Raw genomic sequence first — 21,676 nt, 5'->3', positions numbered from 1 at the left:
ATCAGGAAGAGAAGAGGAAAATTAAGAAGAGTCCTATTTATGCTCCTACATCTACCAACTCATTATTCAAAGAAGTTTAGAACTTTTGCCATCAAATGAATGCACAGATCCTACTGTAATATTTAAAATGTTATGACCAATGTCCATCTTGCCACCAGATGCGATGCCAGCATTGTGAAGCTTTCTGGAGACATTCATTGCATCAGGCACGAGTACCGGCAGATTGAAAAAACAATTCAAGAGCTCATATCTTCCCTAGAAACTGTTTCTAAGAACTTGGATATGAAGGTAACTGAAAATGATGGAATTCTTATATTATGTGTTACTGCCCGAAGATCATTATAGTTTATCAAAATACTCAGTCAAGTGGTAATTGTTCAAAAGAACTCTTTACTTCCAGAGGGTTTAACTATGACAGCTCGTGCCCACACACCATGAGTACTGTCAGTTCAATCAACAAGCATTTAATGAGTGTCCCCTATTGTATCACCGCATCCCCCATCAAATATGCCACTTGATTCCTTCCGCTCTGGGTTCCCCTCAAAGAGTGTAGAACTGAGAATTATAAAAAAAGAATTTCCCATGGCAGCTATTATTATTCAAGTCCCAACATAAATGTGAGTTGATTATGTTACATCCCTGCAATGGGTATTATCTCTTACATAATAATATACAAGATCACTGGCCTGGATGTTAAAGGCCATCTCTACACTGACCCCTGCTTATCTCTTTGGCTCACCCTCTGTGCCTCCTGGTTCACCTTTTATACCCAGAGATACTGAACTACCTGCAAGGAGGTCCCCGTTCCAGTACTGCACGGCCTCTATCTTCTTCTTGTTTGTTTCTGCCTAAAATGTCTCTCCCCTTTCGTGTGCAGTTAGTGGTCTGACCAAAAGAGCCAGTGCAGTCTCTGTGCCCCACTTTGCCACATGCCTGATGTGAAACAAGCACATCTCTTCTAAAGCTGTTTAAGCAGAACGAAGTGGAAGTTCTTTGGAAACTGGGGATGATGAAAGTTTGGTGTTTGATTATTTGCTTATTTGCTTCTGGGAGCCAGTTTATCAAGAGCAGAAGGTTCACAGGAGTACTCAGCATTAGGACTATGTGCAAGTTTACTCCAGTCCCCCGGGGATCCGCTTGTCCACCCCCCTATGCACCCATCTAATTATTCCTAATAGTTTTTTGTGTACTCTCTTCGTTTTTCAAGGTACTCAATTCTGTTAACAAATATGACAAATTTATCTCTGGTTTTCTGATTTAATACCTAATTACTTTTTTCTTAAGGCTTGACCAGAACTTCTAGAACATTGTTAAATAAAAGTTGTCATAGAAGGCAAACTTATTTGGTTCCTGATTATATTGGAAAGGTTTTTGCTGTTAGCTGTTGATTTGATATATTTTTAACCATGTTAAGAAAGTATCCATCAATTCCCACTTTGTTTTCATTAGGACTGAACATTTAATTTTACCAAATGCCTTTTAGACATCAACAAATATGTAAATCACCACATCGATTGTTTTTCAGTTTGGTTTGTTTACTTTTTTGGCCTTCTCATGTGCCGTGTCATTACATTTCCCAATACTAAAACACATTCCTGCATTTCCGTAATAAAATCTATGCAGTCCCTGTGTAATATTTGATTCTGTATCTAAGTTCAAAAGTGAAGTGACATTGGCCTGTAGTTTCTCTCCTTAGTTTTTTTTAAAACAGGTAATGCATACATATGGTCCAAAAATCAAAACCATATAAGATAATGTATCCCGAGAATTTTCACTCTTACCTCTGTCACCAATTATCACATTCTTTCATGCCTCTCATAGGTAATCATTTTTACCAATCTGTTGTGGTTCCTCTCAATATGCCTTTATGGAGATACAAGCAAATGCAAATACACATTCTTATTTTCCCCTTTATTACACAAGAGATAGCATATTATAAATATTACAATGCATCTATCTCTTTTTTCCCCTGAACAAATATATCTTGGAGGTCCACCATATCAGGACATGGAGAGCTTACTCATTCTTTGTAAACAAGTGCATACTCTTCCTTTGTATATACTAGTTCATTTCACTCTCATCAGGGACATTTGGGTCTTTTCAATATTTTGAAACAATGCAGGAATGTATAACCTGGCACTTAAGGCATTGTGTGTATATGTAGGTATGTCTGCGAGAAAATATCAGAAGTGGGATTGCTGGGTGAAAAGTACATGTGCTTGCTATTTTGAAAGATCTTGTTCCCTGCAGGAATTTTACCATATTGCACACCCACCAGCAATAAGTAAAATGTTCTATATTTCCATTGCCTCACCAATGACTATTGTTCGACTTTTCAATTTTGCCATTCTTATAGGAAAAAGAGAGCATCTCTGTGTTTTAATTGGCCTTTCTTATTATGAATGAGATTGAGCATCTTTTCATATATTTAAGAGCCATTTGTCTATTTTTTTCAGTAAGCAGTCTGTTCGTGTCTTTTATCCATTTCCCTATTGGCTTAGTTTTCTTCTCAGTTTCTAGGAGGTTTTATATATATATTGCAAATAGATTTTCCCAGTTTGTTGTCTTTTGACATGCATATGATCTCTATTTGTAGCTGAATTTACCCATCTTATCTATTGTGGTTTCTGGAATTTCAAGTCACAGAAAGAGTTTCCCTACACAAAGGCTTGAAAGGATTGCTCATATTTTCTTCTAGCATTTTCAGTGTTTTGTTTGCATTTAAATACTTGATCCATTTGGATTTTTCTTAGCATAGGATGTGTCTTTATTATTTTAATTATTGAAACCTTATAGTATTTTTAATGTCTGATAGGGCTAGTCCCTTCCATTGCTTTCTTTTTTCCCTTTTCTGGGTGATAATTGTTTTTGTACATGATTTTAAAAACCTAATTCCAGCAAATAATCAACAAATACACTTTAATTTTATTGAATCATAATAAATTTATAAATTAACTTAAGCATTGACAGTCATAATGCTGAGTGTTTTATCTAAAAACATAGAATGTTTCCCATTTGTTCAACTTTGCTCTTATACTCATCAGGAGGGGTTTCAAATTTTCCTCATATGATTTTGGTATCATTTCTTCTTAAATATATTTCAAAATTTTATTTATTTAGTTTATTGTAATGGGGTTTCATTATATCTTCTGACTAATTGTTAGTTTTATATTTGAAGGATATATTGATTTTATTATCCACTAATTTAGTGAATTCTCTTCTTGATATTAGTAATTTTTCAGTTGTTTTTTGTTTTCCCAGGCACACAATCATATAATTTTTAAAGAAATTTACCTCATCTTTTTCTATTTTCATACAAATAATTTCCCCCCTTTCCTAACTGCTTTTATTAATAACTCCAGTATAATATTAATAGAGCGGGGGGAAGGAGGGCTTACTGCTTTTGTTCCCAATTTTAACAGAAATTACTCCTCTGTTTCCTTTATGAAGGGAAAGTAAGTTTACTCTATAAACATGCTTAATACACAACTATTCCTATTTTATTAAGGTTGTTTATTTTTTAATCAAGAATTATAAATGTTGTTAATGGCCTCTTCAGCATTTGTGGAGATAATCATATGAGGTTTCTCCTCAGTTTTACTAGCATAATTATTCACGTTAATATATTTCCTATTATTAAACCATCTTTACTTTTTAAAAAATAAATTGCACTTGATTATATTTTTTATTCTGCTGCTGGATACTGTTTGCTGATATTTTATTTAAAAATCTTGGGGGACTGTGGGGTTGGGGCCGACGCGAGCCAGGAATTGGAAGAGCTTCTGGAAAGTGCTCTGGGTGATTTCTATAAGGCCTGACCCTCCCCAGACCCCCTCCTACCACCATGGCCCCTGATGCTTCAGGGCCCCAGAAGAGGTGGCCAGGAGACACTGCCAAAGATGCCCTCTTTGCCTCCCCAGAGCAGTTTTTCCAGGGACTACTGAGCTGGCTTCCCAAGCCACTGCAGAGTTAGAAAAGGCAATGAAGGAGTTGGCTGAGGAAGAGCCCCACCTGGTGGAGCAGCTCCAAAAGCTCTCAGGCTGCTGGAACAGAGCAGTGATGTAACTTCCCAACAAGAATTCACTTCTTGCCTAAAGGAGACACTACGTGGACTGGCCAAAAATGCCACTGATCTGCAGAACTCAGGCACGTCAGAAGAGGAGCTGCTGACCAAGGCCATGGAAGGGCTGGGCATGGAGGAAGAGGATGGTGAAAGAAACAGCCTCCCCATTATGCAGAGTATCATGCAGAATCTACTGTCCAAGGATGTGCTGTACCCATCCCGGAAGGAGATCACAGAAAAGTGTCCAGGATGGTTGCAGTCACCGGGAATCCCGACCTCCAGAACAGTTTGGAAAATATCAGGAACAGCACCGTGTTATGGGCAAGATACTTGAGCAGTTTGAAGCTGAGACCCCCAGAAGGCTTGTTTTGAGATAGTGCTGGACCTTATGCAGCAGCTACAGGATTTAGGCCATCCTCCAAAATAGCTGGCTGGGGAGAAGCCTCCTGGCCTCAACTTTGACCTGGATGCCCTCAATCTGTCAGGCCCACCAGGTGCCAATGGTGAACAGTGTCTGATCATGTGAAACACAACACATTCCCTCCCTGACTGCCAGTCATGGAGAGCGTCAGGAGAGCCACTGGGAGCTGAGGCAGAAGTGTTGTCGTGGGAGTGGTCTGCCCGCTGCCTTCTGTCTTCCCACCCAAGATGGTGCCATCTCAACTGAGGCTTTCCCTCTGACTTCCTAGGAATAAGACCTATTCTGCAGGCCATTTCTGGGAGCCCTTTTGATTGTGGTTCCTGCTGCTAGCAAAGGCCCAGCTACCTACCCGGTGAAGGAAGGCATCCCTTGTTATATATGGCCACACTGATGTTCACCGTTGTACCCAGGGTCTTTGTGCCTTGTCTCCACTCCCCTTTCTTGGAGCTGGGGAGCAGGGACAGAATCTTTACTCTTATTTCAGTAGTTCTCTTGGGCAGGGCCTTTGGAAATGAATGGGGAGAAACTTAGCCTGGGCTGGAGCCACAGGTCTGTCACCATGCCCTCTTGCCTTCAGGCAGACCTTTCTGAATTCCCTGAACGGAAAGGAAGCAGAACGTTTTGCCTCTCTTCACAGTGGGGTTGAAAAAGAAGCCCTGGGATTCTCCTCTCTCCAGGTGCTGAGTCCTCAACTCCCTGTTCCAGCCCCAGCACTCAAGTTGCTACCCTTTTTCTTTCTGCCACGCTATGTGATTAGGGTGAGCCAGCCCTCGACCTTCCTTTGCCTCTCCTCTTATCTCCCCTCTTCCAAAAATACCTGTTTATTTCAACCCTCCCCTGAGCCCAAACTGTGACAAAGAAGAGCCCATCCTATTTCCCCTCATCTAGTCCATCTACCATTCTCACTGGCCCCCTCCTCTCTCCTTGGCAAACACATGTAATTGTAATGTCAGGTCTCGGGAATGAATGATTGTTCTTCCCCAGATACATTTTGGCTTATTTGAAACAACTCCTTTGAGTCCGTCCCTTGATTCGGGAAGTGGTTTGGGAAAGGGTGGGGTGCAGCCTGGGTCCTTTTTGCAGACTAATAAATATTTTAAGTTAGGAGAAAAAAATAAAAATCTTGATCAATGTTTATAAATGAGATTAGTCTCTAGGGATTTTGTGTAGTATTTTCAGATTTTTGTAATTAATGTTGTACTGACTTTATAAAAATATTTTTTTCCTTTCCTGCAGTTTGCTTTGCTGTTCATTTCCTTACTTTTTGCCTTAGTGTATTTATATTCTTTCTTTTTTTACCGATATAATTATTTATGACTACAAATGTTCCCTGAGCATTCATTCATTCCTATATCCCTTGGGGTTTGCTATGTAATGTTCTCATTATTGTTTCCTAGAAAGTTTGCAATTGCATATTATGTTTTTTATTGAATAGTTTAGAACAGTGGTCGGCAAACTCATTAGTCAACAGAGCCAAATATCAACAGTACAACGATTGAAATTTCTTTTGAGAGCCAAATTTTTTAAACTTAAACTTCTTCTAATGCCACTTCTTCAAAATAGACTCGCCCAGGCCATAGTATTTTGTGGAAGAGCCACACTCAAGGGGCCAAAGAGCCGCATGTGGCTCGCGAGCCGCGGTTTGCCGACCACTGGTTTAGAGGAGTTATTGTTGGTTTTTTCGCTGAGTAAAGAATTTTCTGTTTTGTTATGTTAGTATTCATTTTTAATTGTACTTTGTTGTAATTAAAATTTGTTATATGATAGCTTTAGTTTTTCGAATATTTTGAGAGGTGTGTGTGTGTAGCTGGAGAGTAAAATTCTGTACATGTTCTAAAAGAATGTATGTTCAATACTTTTAGGGTGCAAAGTTCAGTTGAAACCTATAAAAAAATAGCTTATTTGTTAGGTCTTTTTAATCCTATACTAGAGGCCCAGTGCATGAAATTTGTGTGGGGGTGGGGTGGGAGGGTCCCTCAGCCTGGCCTGCAACAATGCCAGCATCCTGTGCCCCGGCCTCTGGCCAGAGGCCCCTCCCTCCCTCCGTGTGGCCGGGGCCCGGGATGCTGGGCTTGCGTCACCAGGGCGACACCGCCAGCATCCTGCCCTGGCCACTACAGGCGCCGCCATCTTTGTGACAGAGTGATGGTTAATTTGCATATTACCCTTTTATTAGATAGGATTTTTGTATCTCCTTTTTCTGTCTTAGATTGAGAAAGGAGAATTAAAGTATCTTATAATTATTGAGTTTCCATTTCATCTATAATTTCAGCTTTGTAAATATGTTTACTATGTTATTTGGATCATAAGATATTTATAACTATTTCATCTTTTCTTATTCCTAATTTTGATATTTTTGTTTTCTCTTTTCTTCATGTTTAGAATATAACAAACTTTGCCTAGTACATTTAAAAAAAAACAGCCCTTGAATTTACACATTAATCCCATAATCTTTTGTTTCTTAACTTTTTTAATGTTTGTATATTCATTTTATATTGCTGCCATAACAAATCAACCACACACCTAGTGGTTTATAATAAAACAAATCATCTCCACTTAGGCAAGACAGTATAGTCTCCCTATTTTAAGGTCTGCAACCTTAACCACAGCTGCAATTCCCCTTGGCCATCTAATATAACATAGTCTCAGGATCCACAGAGAGGGCATGGATGTCTTTGTGAGCCATTCTGCCTTCCACAATTTGTCCCTTTCTTCCTCCTGCTTTCCTTTGGTTAGGTTTATTATTCTCTTTTTAATTTTGTCGACTGAACAATTAGTTTATATAGCTTCATTCTGCCTTGTATAATTACGGAAACTTTTAATACCACACATTTACCTCTATAGATGTTCTGTGTCCTTTTGATATGCAATGTTCTCATTATTCTTTCCTAAATTACAATTGCAGGGTTGATTTATCCTTTGACACTTGTGTTAGTCCTGTGAGAAGTAAATACCATTAAAGAAGTACATGTGCAAGAGATTTATTGAGAGGGACAAGAAACTGAAGGGAAATGGGGAGGGAGCTGGAGGAGATGGAGCAAGACATCAGACTGCAATACAGGTCGGACTTCTGTGAAAAAGACGGGAAATGAAGGCCTTACACTGAAACCCTATGTTAACGAAGTTCCATCAGGTTCCTTGAGCCAATCACACATCAAAGGCATACTACTCAGGCATTGGCTGGAGCAGCCAGTGGGAATCGTACATGGTGATGAGTTTTAGGCTCAGCAGTCAAGGTCCTTGGCCAATTATGCTCCTTGTAATAGGATATCTGAGAGGCACATTTTCATGTGAAACACTGGAATTAAACAACATAATTAAGTGGGTGGTTTTATTCAGATTATTTGAATTTTGCTTCTTTTTACTTATTCAGTTCTAGTTTCAGTTCAGTATAGTTAGAGTTAATGTATGTGCTTTTTCTTCTTTTGGAATAATTTGAAAGTTTCTTTATAGCCACGTGTGCTTGGTTATTGCTAATGTTCAGTGGGCACTGGGAAAGAATAAATGTTTGCAAGTCAGATTGGTATGTAAATCTATTAAACAAACTTTTTATTTTTCCTATCTTTCTATATCCTTATTTATATTGTACTTATTTCACCAGTAAAGAGTTAAGAAAAGTCATTTAAGATCACTAGTATATCATTTCTGTTAGTTTATCCTTACAATTCTTCAACTGCTAGTTTTTAGTTCAAAATGTAAGGTAAATATAGGTTGAAAACTTTATTTTTCACTGTGGATTCTACTTTTAATCTATAAAAATGACCATCTTTGTCAGTTTAACATATTTTGCCTTGAATCATATTTTATCTAACAATATTGCCTGGCATGCTTTCTTTTTTCTTTGCTTCTGCCAGGCATGTACTTGCTTATTATTTTTACTGTTAAAATAATCCTGCCTTTACGTGTGCCTCCTATCAAAAGCCTGTTTTAAATGTGTCTCCTATAAATAGCCATTCATGTGCTATTGGTTTCCCACCCAACGTTTATCTCTTCCAGCCCTCCCATTGTTGCCCCTTTCTCTTCTGAGAGAACTCTGATTTTGTTAAGTGGCTCCTCTCCTCCAGGTGACCCTCTGTTGCAGGAGTGAAGTCTGTTTGGCCAAAGCCAATCATGGAGCTTCGTTCCCCTTAACAGTGATTACTTTAGGCATGATTATGTCTAGATTTTCCAATCCAGTCTTTTTACCTAAAGGAATGTCCTCAATGTTTCTGACATTGTAGAAGGTACTCCCATCCTGGCTTTACGTGCCCTACAGTCATTTCACTTGGGATTCACTTGTGCTCATGTCAGAATCCCACCTGGAAATTCCTGAGGCCTCATCTCAGGCCACTCATGTGTGTTTTTCTCAGACCCTGGTTGTACTTTTAAACACTTATTCAGTAAGTATTTAGTGAATATTTACCATTGGCCATCAAATGTGCACTGAGGATGTAGTGGTAAAGGACACCATGGTTTACATTGTAACTGGAAAGACAAAGTAAAGAAATAATCAAATTAACAAATAGCTAGCCAGTGTGGGTCAGTGGTTGAGCACCAACACAGGAACCAAGAGGTCACCAGTTCAATTCCCAGTCAGGGCATACACCCAGGTTGCAGGTTATGATCCCTAGTAGGGGGCATAATGATGTCTCTCTCTATATATCTTTCTCCCTTCCTCTCTCACTAAAAATCAATAAAAACATTATTTTTAAAAAACAACAAATAGCTAAACAAACTAATGTCAATAGTAAGCTTTTGTGTATCATTAGGCAGCCTCTTATCAAAAGAATATTAAAGACAGCAGAATGAATACTCCATTTTTCTTTCCCTGAAGATGGTTATATAATTATTGAATCATTCCTTTGGGAAAAAAAATCATTTTCAAATGAAAATGTGTTTTAGACTCAAGTCTGCTTCCTGGCTCCTTTAGGAATGAAGTATGATTAATGTAAGGGCTAGTGGTTTTGTTCACACACAAAAAAAGTTCCTTTTTGTACTTTCATTAGGTAATGCAGCTCTTAGGAAAAATAGAGGCTTCCAATTCTGAACAAACCTCAAATTTAAAGATGGTCCAAGGGGATTATCGCCTTGAAATGAACCTTTTGGAGTTCAAGTAAGTAAATGGAAGATATTTAATTCTGTTAAATGCATTCTAAAGCGTTTTGCCTAATGAAAGCATTGGCATTAAATAACAACCTACCCCAAAATATAAACCTGGTCAAGAAATAAAGCAACGAAACTGATACAGAGAATATTCTCACTAAAGTAGCTTATGCAATATTCATAATAAAAGAAAAAATATTAATTTCATCATTCTTTTTTTGTATCATCTCAACTGAATTGATATACTCACTCAGATCTTTCCTATAGAGAAATTTTAACGTATCATCAATTGTGTATTAAAATGCCTCAACGTAAAGCACTATTGAATAGACATCGATTGCACATGATTATCAATTAATTTTTAAGACAACTTTGATTACAAGAGCATTTTAAAAAGACTTTTCTAAGATTTTTTTCGAAGATCCTCTACTTGTTCCTTTACATTAGCCCTCTTGAAGTCCAGTCTCTATCCCATCTTAAATTGAGCTTTTTCCCTGTGTAATGGAGAAAGCAGTAAAGGAGACAAGAATCCACAAATATTCAAATTTCTGGCCTCCTTATCCTCAAATCTTTGCTTGTTTAAATGGCCACATTTCATGGGATTCTGGTGCAGGCAAAGGAGCATTCTAGTCACTCGACTGATGCTGCCTTACAGCCCCCCGCCCCCACTCTTGTTCTTTTTCCTATCTCACATCACTTGGATTTAATGCCTCGACCAAATCTAATAATCTAGTATTCTCATAATACTCAGCTTGCTCCATTTTCCCACCCCATCTCTACCATATTTCAAGAAATCTAAGTGCCACTGACTATAAGATGTACCATATATTTTTGCACCTCTGTGACATGAAGCTAACAATTAAACCATAGTACACCTAACTTTAAGTCACCTCACAATTTTAGAGATGTTAAATTGGGAAATGTGTCCTAGGAACAGTATTTATAACTAAAGCTCAGAGAAGAAAATGTCTTGAGTAAAGGGAAAACACCCACTTCATTCATACTCCAAAAAAGCATATTATGTTCTTAAGACCTAGCACACAATGATAATGCTCAATAAACATCTGTGTGGTGCTTCATCTAATTCCTTTCGCTTTAAATTAAGATAAAGAAAAATGTCCATAGAAAAGTAAACCATTTCTAGAAGTACAGTTTAAGAATTGATTTTACTGGGGGAGAATGGGACTTATAATCTGAAATGGAAGACTGGCTTAAAGAGATGAAGTGTATTAACAAATAGGAAAGGGGGAAAGGCAATGTTTGGATCTAAGGCTAACTGCTGTACTGGTGATGCTGTGTACTTTTTCTGTCTTTAGTCTTGTGGGAAATTGGCTTATAGACAAATAATCTAAGTAGTTAAATCTGAATGTCGGCAGTTTTTGTAATAGTATAAACTTGAATCTCTTTCTCACTTGAAATAATGAAGTTTTAAAATTTCATTAGTATTACTGTAGGTTATAGTGAGTTTATAAACCAGATTTTTCCCTAGGCAAATATTTATCAGTTCTAATGAGTCAATTACACAATTGACTCTTTTTTATTTAAACTTTCTCCATCATTTTTAAATTAAAAAGTAATCCCATTCAACCCAGTAATCCCACTTCTGGGAATATATCCCAAGAAACCAGAAACACCAATCATAGTGGCACAATTCACCATAGCTAAGATTTGGAAACAGCCTAAGTGCCCATCAGCAGATGAGTGGATTAAAAAACTGTGGTACATCTACACAATGGAATACTATGCTGCTATAAAAAAGAAGGAATTTTTACCATTTGTAACAGCATGGATGGACCTGGAGAGCATTATACTAAGCGAAATAAGCCAGTCAGAGAAAGATAAATATCACATGATCTCACTCATATGTGGGATATAATGAACAACATAAACTGATGAACAAAAATGGATCCAGAGACAAAGAAACACTGAACAGACCATCCAACCTCAGAGAGAAGGCAGAGGAGGGGAGGGGGAGAGATCAACCAAAGGACTTGTATGCATGCATATAAGCATAACCAGTGGACATGGACACTGAGATGGTGGGGGCTTGTCCTGGGGGGCAGGAGTGGCAGGGGGGGCAGGGTGTTAATCAGGGGGAAAGGAGACATATGTAATACTTTAAACAATAAAAAAAAGTAATATGCATTCATTATAACAAACACAATGAAACAAAAATAAAAAAAGAATTCACCATTTCAGCTTCTTAATGTAATCAATGCTAACACACCTTCCTCCTTTTTAATATAAATACAGGATGTCCCAAGAAATGTATACACACTTTGAATATTCATTCCAATGGGTTAAATCTGAAAAGAAAGAAGCATCAATTGAGCTATCATCTGTTAAGTGTGTATACACTTTTTGGGACACCCTGTATATAACAGAAAGAGGATGTTTTTTGTGTGTGTATTTATATTTATGTATAACATGTATATTATATGTAGATATATAAATTACTCATATATAGAGAGAAAGCATGGAGTTTTTTGTTTGTTTTTAAATATATTTTTATTGATTTCCAAAGGAAGGGAGAGGGAGAGATAACAACATCAATGATGAGAGAGAACCATTGATCAGCTGCCTCCTGCATGCCCCCTACTGGGGATTGAGCCTGAAACCCCAGCATGTGCCCTGACCTGGAATCAGTTCATAGGTCAACGCTCAACCACTGAACCACACTAGCCAGGCAAAAGCATGTGTTTTTTTTAATTAATTCTATACACATTACTCAATAATTTACTCCCAGTACATCTTGGATCTCTCTCTAGATCAATGAATATTATTTTTCAAAGCTGTATAATATTTTAACTTACAGATATGCCATAATTAATTCAATCATTTATTTTATTGATAGATTTTTTTTTCAATTTATGGTTACCATAAACCAGTGGTCAGCAAACACATTAGTCCACAGAGCCAAATATCAACAGTACAATGATTGAAATTTCTTTTGAGAGCCAAATTTTTTAAACTTAAACTTCTTCTAACACCACTTCTTCAAAATAGACTCGCCCAGGCCGTGGTATTTTGTGGAAGAGCCACACTCAAGGAGCCAAAGAGCCGCATGTGGCTCACGAGCCACGGTTTGCCGACCACTGCCATAAACAAACAGAAAATTATTGTGTGTATATATCCTTAGATAACCTTAGATATATGTGCTTTTGTTTCTACAAGCAACATTCCTAGGTCAAAGATATTATGTATTTATCAATTTTTATAAAAATGTAGCAATTTACACTCCCATCAGCAGAGTGTGAGATCTTTCTCAACATTCTTACCAACACTGGAATTTCTCTTTAATATTTGCCAATTAAAGAATGGAAAACAACATCTTCTGTTTCATTTGCATTCCCTTCACCGTTTGAATTTTCTTTGTGCATTACCCATTCTTATCATTTGTCAAATTTTGTATTGTGATTTTCATAATATTTAAATCAATTTATAGAATTCATTTACATCAGAGATATTCACCTTTAATGGAGATATGTATTGCAAATGCATTTTCCTCAACAAAAAGACAGAGATAGGCCTCTTTTTTTCAATCAGAGCACTTGTCAAATCAAAGTAGATGGTGCATAAAATTTGTTTTTCTTTTTTTTTAAGTGTTTCTGATCAAAGAGATTAAAAGCATTTTAATAACATTGAAGGGTAAATTTAATTTTCCCATTTAGAAAATTTAATAACAAATTCAAGTTTAATTGGTCAACTAAATATATTTTATATTGAATTTAAGTCACAGTATTGTCTAAGGGTTTGCTAGTGAATTCCTGGGACTTTGGCACTGATCACTAGACCTAACAAAGGTGACACACAGGCTCTGTAATTCGAACCCTGCATTGAGCCTCTTTTTTCCAGAAGGGTCTTAGATGGTCAGCTAAGTAATGACCTAAGTAAGCCAACAGCTTAGTGCTTACAGAGCAAGTCTGGGCCATCATCAAACACAGCTGTCTCTTAGTGCAGGTTTGGCAGAGGCGGCACCTACCAGTCACTCCTCTGCATGGCTCCTACTGCTGATGCTGTCTAGGTGATAGTGATTTATAGGAAAATAAATAGTATTTGACTGTTGAATCTCAGAGGGGTGGGTGGGTGGGAAGAGATCAACCAAAGAACTTGTATGCATACTAGTATATGCATAACCCATGGACATAGACAATAGTGTGGTGAAGGCCTGGGGCGGGGATGTAGGTGCGGGCTAGAAAGGGTCCATGGGGGAAAAGGGGGGGCGTCTGTAATACTTTCAACAATAAAGATAATTTTTTAAAAAAGAAACAGTATTTGGTCAATGAAACAAATGCATAGACTTGAATTTTATTGTACAACTTTGAAAATGCTAACACAGTGGAAAGTTACAAACTATCCAAGGCAAGGACACATCTCATTCATCTTTGTATCCTCAGCACCCCTTATGTAGACACAAATAGAAGCCAATGAATGAATGAATGAATGAATGAATGAATGAATGAATGGTTTTGAGCACCTATAATATGTGTTTTGGAATATCCAAAGACATAATCATAGCCACATACAATTGGAGAGAAAATGCATAGTGACAAGCTAAATACAGATAAAGCAAAAGTTAAGATAATGTTAAATGAAATATATCAGTAGGCAGAAATGTTCACCCAACTCTGTAGAGTGGGTCCCACCCCATTTTAAAGATGAGGAAACATAATTAAAGAGATTAAGAAATTTACCCAGCCATGCAGCTAGACCAGTGTCTGATGACAAATTTCAGGTTATTTTTGTTAAACTTTGATGCTTCCATCTCATAATTCCTCTTATTAGTAAACTAATCCTGTATGAAAATTTAGGGAAATAAAAGATCACATCTGCTTGAAACCAGAAAGGTATGACGCTGTGAACATACTGGGACTTAAGCTCAAGTACAATTTGGAATTACCAGGAAACAAGTCTGCTATCAGAGTGGAGTTGGAGTTACTTTTTAATTAATGTCACTAATCAGAAATCACAGAATACTAATAAGAAATTACTTTAAGGTGCATAAGTATACACTTAGCAGAAAAATTATTTCTGGAAATTAATTCCTTGCTTCTGACATGTCCTCATTTGTGTATGCCAACCATACTGGAGCGGTCACCAGGATGTTTGCTCCAAGCCTCACACTCTGCCCTCATCATTCATTCACTTTCCACACAGCTCTGCCCTGGGCTCTGCTGTGCCTATAGATCCCATTACATTTTCTTTTACTCTTTTGTAACTTCCCCCTTATAATTGCCTTTGGTATGTATTTTAACGTGTATAAAAATTAAGGAAAAAAACAACACCCAGCCAACATTATCCTAGTGAGGTTTCTGACCATAATTTAAAAATCTGACTTTTGTGTTTTGAGAAAAAATAAAGAAGAAGCTGTCTATCTAAATATCTATCTATACATACATACATCTACCCACCTATCTATCTATATATGTCGACATCTAATAGAAATATCCCCATAACCACTGGAATAGAGGCCTTAGGAACTAAAATGTGAAAACCATTCAAGATAACTCATCTTGTTGAGACTTTAACTGTAAGTTCTACAATTACAGAATAGTTATTTTCACATGGTAAATCATGTCTGTTATGTTAGGGAAAATCTAAGGAAAGAAAAAGATTTACATAAACTTTTACTTTATCCTTTTTGTCTTTCAAGGAGAATGCTATTTAAATAATGCTTTCGTAAACTACCGACAAGAGTCTGACTTCTGACTGTTACCAGGAAAATGAGTCTCCAATTACAGGCAAAATCTGTAATGAAAGGATCATAAGTAGTGATTCATTCTTTATGGCTTTATTTAAATTTCAGAATTTCAATTACTGACATGCCCTTCCAGAGATATTACTTGGGCACATTGGTTTTCAGAGGGATTTTAATATTGTATCTGTGATGAGAGTAAATGCTTTCATTTTATTTTCACACTAAAGGCTGAATTCTCAATTGTAAAGCTACACCTGGGTTACCTGAGGATTTACCACCCCTCCTTAACCATTACTATTAATTAATATTTCCAACAGAAACAGGGAAGGAAAGATGAAAATCAAAGATTAGATCTTTAAATAGCTTGGCAAGTCTATGATTTATTTGTGAACAGCCCTACTAAAAGGTATTGAATGAGGAAAGAATTACTCATTTGTTCATTTACTTAGCAACTCTTTATTGAGCACTTTCTATATTCTAGCCATTGTTCACAGCCGTGAACCAAGTAAAATTCTTGCCCTCGTGGAACTTAGGTTCTAAGGTGTCTTTTTCAGGAGAGCTAGAGAGGCATATACATGCAGTATATGTTCAGCATGTTTTAAGCAGTTTCCAGTGATAAATATCACACACTAAATTATCTGTGTAAATTTTTTCCTAAAGACATTAAAGCAACTGTTATTTCAAGCCACAGTAATCTGAATATTTCCAATATCAACATGCATTATTCCTGCCCATCTAATATTTTGCCTAGTCTAAAAGGGAATTCTAAATTGACATCTCACCAAGAGCAAGTCACATACAGAAACCACTCGCCAGACCCATCCTCATCCCACCTCTTCTCAGTCCTATATTTCTTAGTCATTCCAGATGTGGCTCCCCTTTCTGCTCACACCCTCAGCCACTCTACAGTGACTTTTACCACTTCCATTTTTTAAAATCCTCCATTTTCTATTATTTAATATTCCTGGGGCGCATCATCTGGATGCCAGCAGTCCCTCCTTGCACCTTTGCCTATTTCTTCTGTTTGTGCCCTCCAGGAGTAACTCAGCACCACTTCAAGCCCTCCCCCTACCCTGCCCCGAAAGAATCCACTCAGAGACCCATGGGTGGCAATGGGCACTTTACTGAAGATTTCACCAGGGACAGAAAAGACAAACAAGGAACACTCTGCTTCCCCAAAGTCCTCTGGGGCTCTGTTCCTTCTCCCTTCCTCCTTCCTACCTCTGCGTTTTCTCCGCTCACTTAAACAATGTCTGGCCCAGCTCCTCTCCCAGCCTCCTGGTGGCCTGTGTACAGGAGCGGTTCCCTCCATGTGCCCACAGCTAAGACTGTTTCCCACACTTTCTAATAAATTTTAAATAAAAAATTACATTTAATGACATGTGAAGAGAATAAGACATTTATATTTCAGCACATATAAAGTTAGATAAACTACAACCATGCTCCTTTGTTAATTTTTTTTTTTTTTTTTTTTTTTTTTTTTTTTTTTTTACAAATAAGCTGGTTTGTGTCATCCGTGGCTGCTTTCTGGCTGCAATGGCAGCAGCAAGAGCTCAGTGGTTGCAAAAGAGACGGACCAAAAAGCCTGAGATATTTACCGTGACCCTTTACAGAAGTTGGCAACCCCTCTCCCCAGCCCAGGTGCCTTAGCAAAGTGTTGCTTCCAGACACACCCATGCGCCCAGGGCTCGGGAGGACCCTGCCTAGGTGGCACGTGTTTCCGTCTCCTGTGCAGGTGTTTTAGGGCGCGTGGAGGGGGATGGGCAGCAGCTGGGCTGAACACCCGGCCCAGGACGGATCCACAGTGCGCTCCCCGGACCGCACACCACCCCTTCCGTACTTGCTACACACACTGACCCTCATCATCTGAAAACAAAACAACACACACGCAAAAGAAAACAACCTACAGATTTTCTTCAATACTAAAATGTACTTACTAAAATAAAACAAAATTTTCCCCTTAGACTGAATTCACTTTCAAATAATCTGTATGAGGAAGTTGAGAAAAATCAAAAAAAGACAGAAAGCCAGCTCATCAAATACGAGAAAGACCAGCTGGGCCACATGAACTCGTGTCTGAAGCTCCTGCAGGAGAAACTGGTAAGGAGCCCTTCCTCCGGAGCGGGGCTGCTGGCCGCTGCCTGGGGTCGGCCTCCGCGAGGTCCGGAGGCGCGTCCACGTTCGGGCAACCTGAGTGCCAGGAGCCTGCTCTGGGGGCGCACCAGGCTAGGAATCCAGACGCCTGTCTTGCGTCCCTGTTTGCTGTTCCCCAGGTCTGCTGAGAAGGTGCTCTACCGCTCGTCAAGGGACCAAAAGACGGTTTAAAAATCCAGATTCCGCGTCCCAGCCCAGAGCTGAGGCATCAGACATGCCTGGCAAGGCCTCCCCGCCAGCGCCCGGGCGGTGCTCAGACACAACGAAGCCTGGGACCTTGTGCCTGAGACAAGCCGTGGCACCTCTCCCGAGAGCCTGAGCGGATGGAAGGTTTTCAGAACCCCTTTTCCAGCTCAGACCTCGTGGAGACCGCTCTCCCCCTCCGCGTTGGGGGGAGGAGGTGCAGTCTAGGGGACACCCCCGCAGGGCTCCCTTCTCCCGCTCCCGCCAGCAGGCTGTCCACGCTGCTGCGCCCGCGGGAGAGCAGCGCAGGCCACCAGGGTGCTCAGTGGCTGCCAACCTTGCAAGCCATTCAAGTCAGATGTTCCTGGAACTTGGGGAGAAGGGCTTTAGGCAGCCCCGTAGATAATGCTCCTGCCACCTCCCCCGCCCTCACCCCCGGGTTTGTAAGTAATTGGTAGAGACAAGGTCAGAGAGAGGAGAGAGAGGAGAGAGAGGAGAGAGAGGAGAGAGAGGAGAGAGAGGAGAGAGAGGAGAGAGAGGAGAGAGAGGAGAGAGAGGAGAGAGAGGAGAGAGAGGAGAGAGAGGAGAGAGAGGAGAGAGAGAGAGAGAGAGAGAGAGAGAGAGAGAGAGAAGCATTACAGCTTTATCCCTGACCAGGCCAGGGAGCCAGGTGCGGCCACTCCTGCAGCCCGGTGGGCTCGGGGTTGTCCTACCTGAGTCGGGCAGATGCCTCCACCAGTTCTGGGCGGCACTGGGTGGCCACAGGATCACCTGCAGGCAGAAGCTCTGGACTCCACCCTCCAGAGGCAGGAGAACCAAAGGGGTCAAGCCTGTTCCTGCTCCCACATTCCTTCAGGGCAGAGGGGAGGAGCAGAGAAGCTACTTAGCCTCCGGCTGCTGCAGTTAGAATCACCTGGAGCACTCTTAACCTGGATCCATTGGGGGCTCCATCAGAGACCAATTAAACCAGAATGGGGGGGAGGGGCGGGGTAAGCCTATGGTCTAGATCAGTGGTCGGCAAACTGCGGCTCGCGAGCCACATGCGGCTCTTTGGCCCCTTGAGTGTGGCTCTTCCACAAAATACCACGGCCTGGGCGAGTCTATTTTGAAGAAGTGGCGTTAGAAGAAGTTTAGGTTTAAAAAAATTGGCTCTCAAAAGAAATTTCAATCGTTGTACTGTTGATATTTGGCTCTGTTGACTAATGAGTTTGCCGACCACTGCCTTAACACTAGACTGAAATTCCAAATCCCCCAGGTGTCTCAGCAAGGCCACAGCCCTTTCTTTCCTTTTCCTCCATAACATACGGCATTGCAGAAACTACAAACCAACCAGGCCAAACAAAGGGATGAACTCTTATACTTGGGAGCATAGTTTTAGATACAAGGGAACTTTGTTCGAATGTTCATGTTTCACATGGAAAAGTGATTTTGTTAAAAACATTCTCTAAGCTGAACTACGAAGCCGCATAGATTTTCTTGTCTGCAGTTTTATCATGTGTTATCTTTTCTAGGAAAAGTCTGAAAATAAAATGGGAGAAAAATTACTGCAGCTTTCAAGCAAATTAGAGAATTTCATTAACACACACAAACAGGATGCAGAACTAAGCAAAGTTAAGCACATAGAAAATAAACTGTATAAAAAGATGAGCCTACTGGAAAAGCACATCTGGGATGAATTAGAGAAAATGCAGAGTGAATATCAATCAGGTGAGCGGTACCTTTAATTAAGTTAAGAACAACAGCCCTTTCCTAGCCAGCCCCTCAGTTTTCTATGTTGTGCTAATGGCTGGCAATTGATTTTGTCATTAGTGACATCCTTTTGTATTAACCCAACTTTCTTAAATATCCCATAGAAATGCCAACATATTGAAGCATCCATCTTATATAAATACTGCTGTTTGAAATTTTAACCCTGCTATTTGGCTTCTGTAAATTCTTGCTTGCTAAGACTACTCCCACTTCAGAGAGGCCATTAAACCTTCCCCAGACAAGGTTATCAGTGCTGGCGCCAGGCCAGGCCTCTGGTTGAGGTCTCAAGGCCCCATCACATACAGGCTCTTTAAGAACTTGCAAAAGGGGCCAGGAACACTCCATATTTGGGAGACAAAGAAGGTAAAAATGTATAAATAGGGAAAATTCCTGCATGTTGGGGCCCAGAATTTGAGAGACATTCTCCTCTGGACCCGCCCGTAATAAATGTAACTCCATCTCTCTAAGTATTGCTTTGTTCTTCTTCGGTTTTCTGTAACAATATCATGGGAAGGTATATAAGTTGAGGTTTTTGTTTGTTTTTTTACTCTCTAAAATCATAGAATTGTTGGACCTGGAAGGTCCTTGGGGATCATCAAGACGTGGCTTGTGGGTATATCATAATACAGGGAGCCTAAATCCAATGCCCCGCATTGAACTTGCAGGTAATAAGCCTGGACAGATGTCAGGAGCCCTGACATTTAGACATAAGTAGGGAAGATAAATGAACAGAGTCCAGAATAATGGCTGTCTTTCTTCTTAAGGAGGCAGCAGTGTCAAGCTGAGCTAACATCAAAAAGGATTAATTTGAAAGGCTCATCTAATTTGTCAAAGCAAAGGACGTGGATAGGTGCTGTGGAGCAGCCATCTGCCTCCAGCCACAATTCTGAGGGAATTACCAGGATCCAGAAGTTTCCTTTTATTATAGAAAGCCCCACTCATTTTCTGTCCTCTAGATCTTAGAAAAGTGTATGTCACGTCTACCTAATTTTGATCCTGTATAGAGGTGCCTTGAAGGTATCGTAGAAAACCATCATGGTCTCAGTCTGCCAGATGTGGCTGGCATATAAGTGAAATTCTCTGTCTAGAAATCTGACCCTCGCCATCTCTATCTCCAACTCACACTGCCAAATCAAAATAATGAATTATCTGGTCAGAAATCATGTCCCAAACATAACTGACTCTTCTTTAGGGGTCTGCTTCCTACTTAATTACCAAAGGTTTAATTTTATTCATTCCAGTAGTACAACCACAACATGAGCTCAAGAGGGGTTTGCAATCTAAGTGTTTGCGATCTCTGCATGTTAATAAGTGGAAGTTTAGAAAACAGGGACTCCAAATTAATGGTTTGCTCCTTCATGCCTTTAATAAAAATGTGTTGAGAAATAGCTATGTGAAAGGCTCCGGTAAATAAGAAATGGGCTAGCCCTAACTGGTTTGGCTCAGTGGATAGAGCATCGGCCTGAGGACTCAAGGGTCCCAGGTTCAATTCCGGTCAAGGCCATGTACCTTGTTTGCAGGCACATCCCCAGTAGGAGGTGTGCAGGAGGCAGCTAATGGATGTTTCTCTCTCATTGATGTTTCTAACTCTTTATCCCTCTCCCTTCCTCTCTGTAAAAAATCAATAAAATATATTTAAAAAACAAAAAGAAATGGGCTATACCTAAGAAGCTTTATATCTGGTAGGTAATGACCATAAGAAATTAGACTTTAATAAGAAAGATATAAAGTGCTGGGGGAGGGGAGTGTGCAGCAGCTGGTGGCCACTCTTTAGGTCCCTCAAACAAGTTGATGTTAGAGAAAGTTTAAAATCTCATCTGAGATTTCAAAGGTCTTTACCTTCAATTTGGTAACAAGAATAAAAAAAAGATTATCCAAATCTCTTGTCAAAGTGTACAGAAAGAAAGCTATTTTAAACTCCTCTCTTGAAATATGGAATCATTTCATTCTGCAATATATTTGGGGGGAAGAAAACAAAGGAATTGAATTAAAATTCCACAATGAAGCAGATAAAAGTTGAAACACTATTACTAATGCATCTTCATGACATACAAGAAATGATTACACATTTTTAGACTAAATGTAATGTGCTTTGAATTAAAAGATGATCAATTATGGACTTCTGATTAACAACTTCTGTAAAAAACAAAAGTTCCAATGCATTGTTTAAGTATACTCATATCTTCTTCCAGGATTTAAATCAATTCATGACTCTCTCAGCTCCCTCCAACAAATACAGAAAACAAAGATGGATTTAGAGATACATAAAGTACACAAAGACCTAAAGAAATTACACCGTAAGATAGTTGATCTCCAGGAAGTGTGA

At 39.4% G+C, this 21,676-nt stretch overlaps 1 protein-coding gene and 1 pseudogene across 2 annotated transcripts in view; both read left to right on the top strand.

Moving 5' to 3' along the window:
- Nucleotides 1-21,676, top strand: part of FAM81B (family with sequence similarity 81 member B) — a gene marked incomplete at its 3' end in the record, with an annotated part of 54,068 nt that extends 32,392 nt beyond the window's left edge. Inside the window, exons 6-10 of the mRNA XM_080681130.1 lie at nucleotides 159-288; nucleotides 9,470-9,576; nucleotides 17,229-17,364; nucleotides 19,113-19,308; nucleotides 21,543-21,676. Coding sequence (XP_080537256.1) covers nucleotides 159-288; nucleotides 9,470-9,576; nucleotides 17,229-17,364; nucleotides 19,113-19,308; nucleotides 21,543-21,676 — 703 coding nt within the window. The remainder of the gene's footprint in view (nucleotides 1-158; nucleotides 289-9,469; nucleotides 9,577-17,228; nucleotides 17,365-19,112; nucleotides 19,309-21,542) is intronic.
- Nucleotides 3,735-4,589, top strand: LOC308254484 (peroxisomal biogenesis factor 19-like; annotated as a pseudogene). The gene has a single exon. The product of its transcript is annotated as a peroxisomal biogenesis factor 19-like (transcript).

The sequence above is a fragment of the Plecotus auritus genome (genome assembly GCF_963455305.1).
Source record: "Plecotus auritus genome assembly, chromosome: 7".
Taxonomy (NCBI): domain Eukaryota; kingdom Metazoa; phylum Chordata; class Mammalia; order Chiroptera; family Vespertilionidae; genus Plecotus; species Plecotus auritus.
Note: the sequence above shows the minus strand (reverse complement) of the source record. Positions and strands in the feature narration are given on the sequence as shown.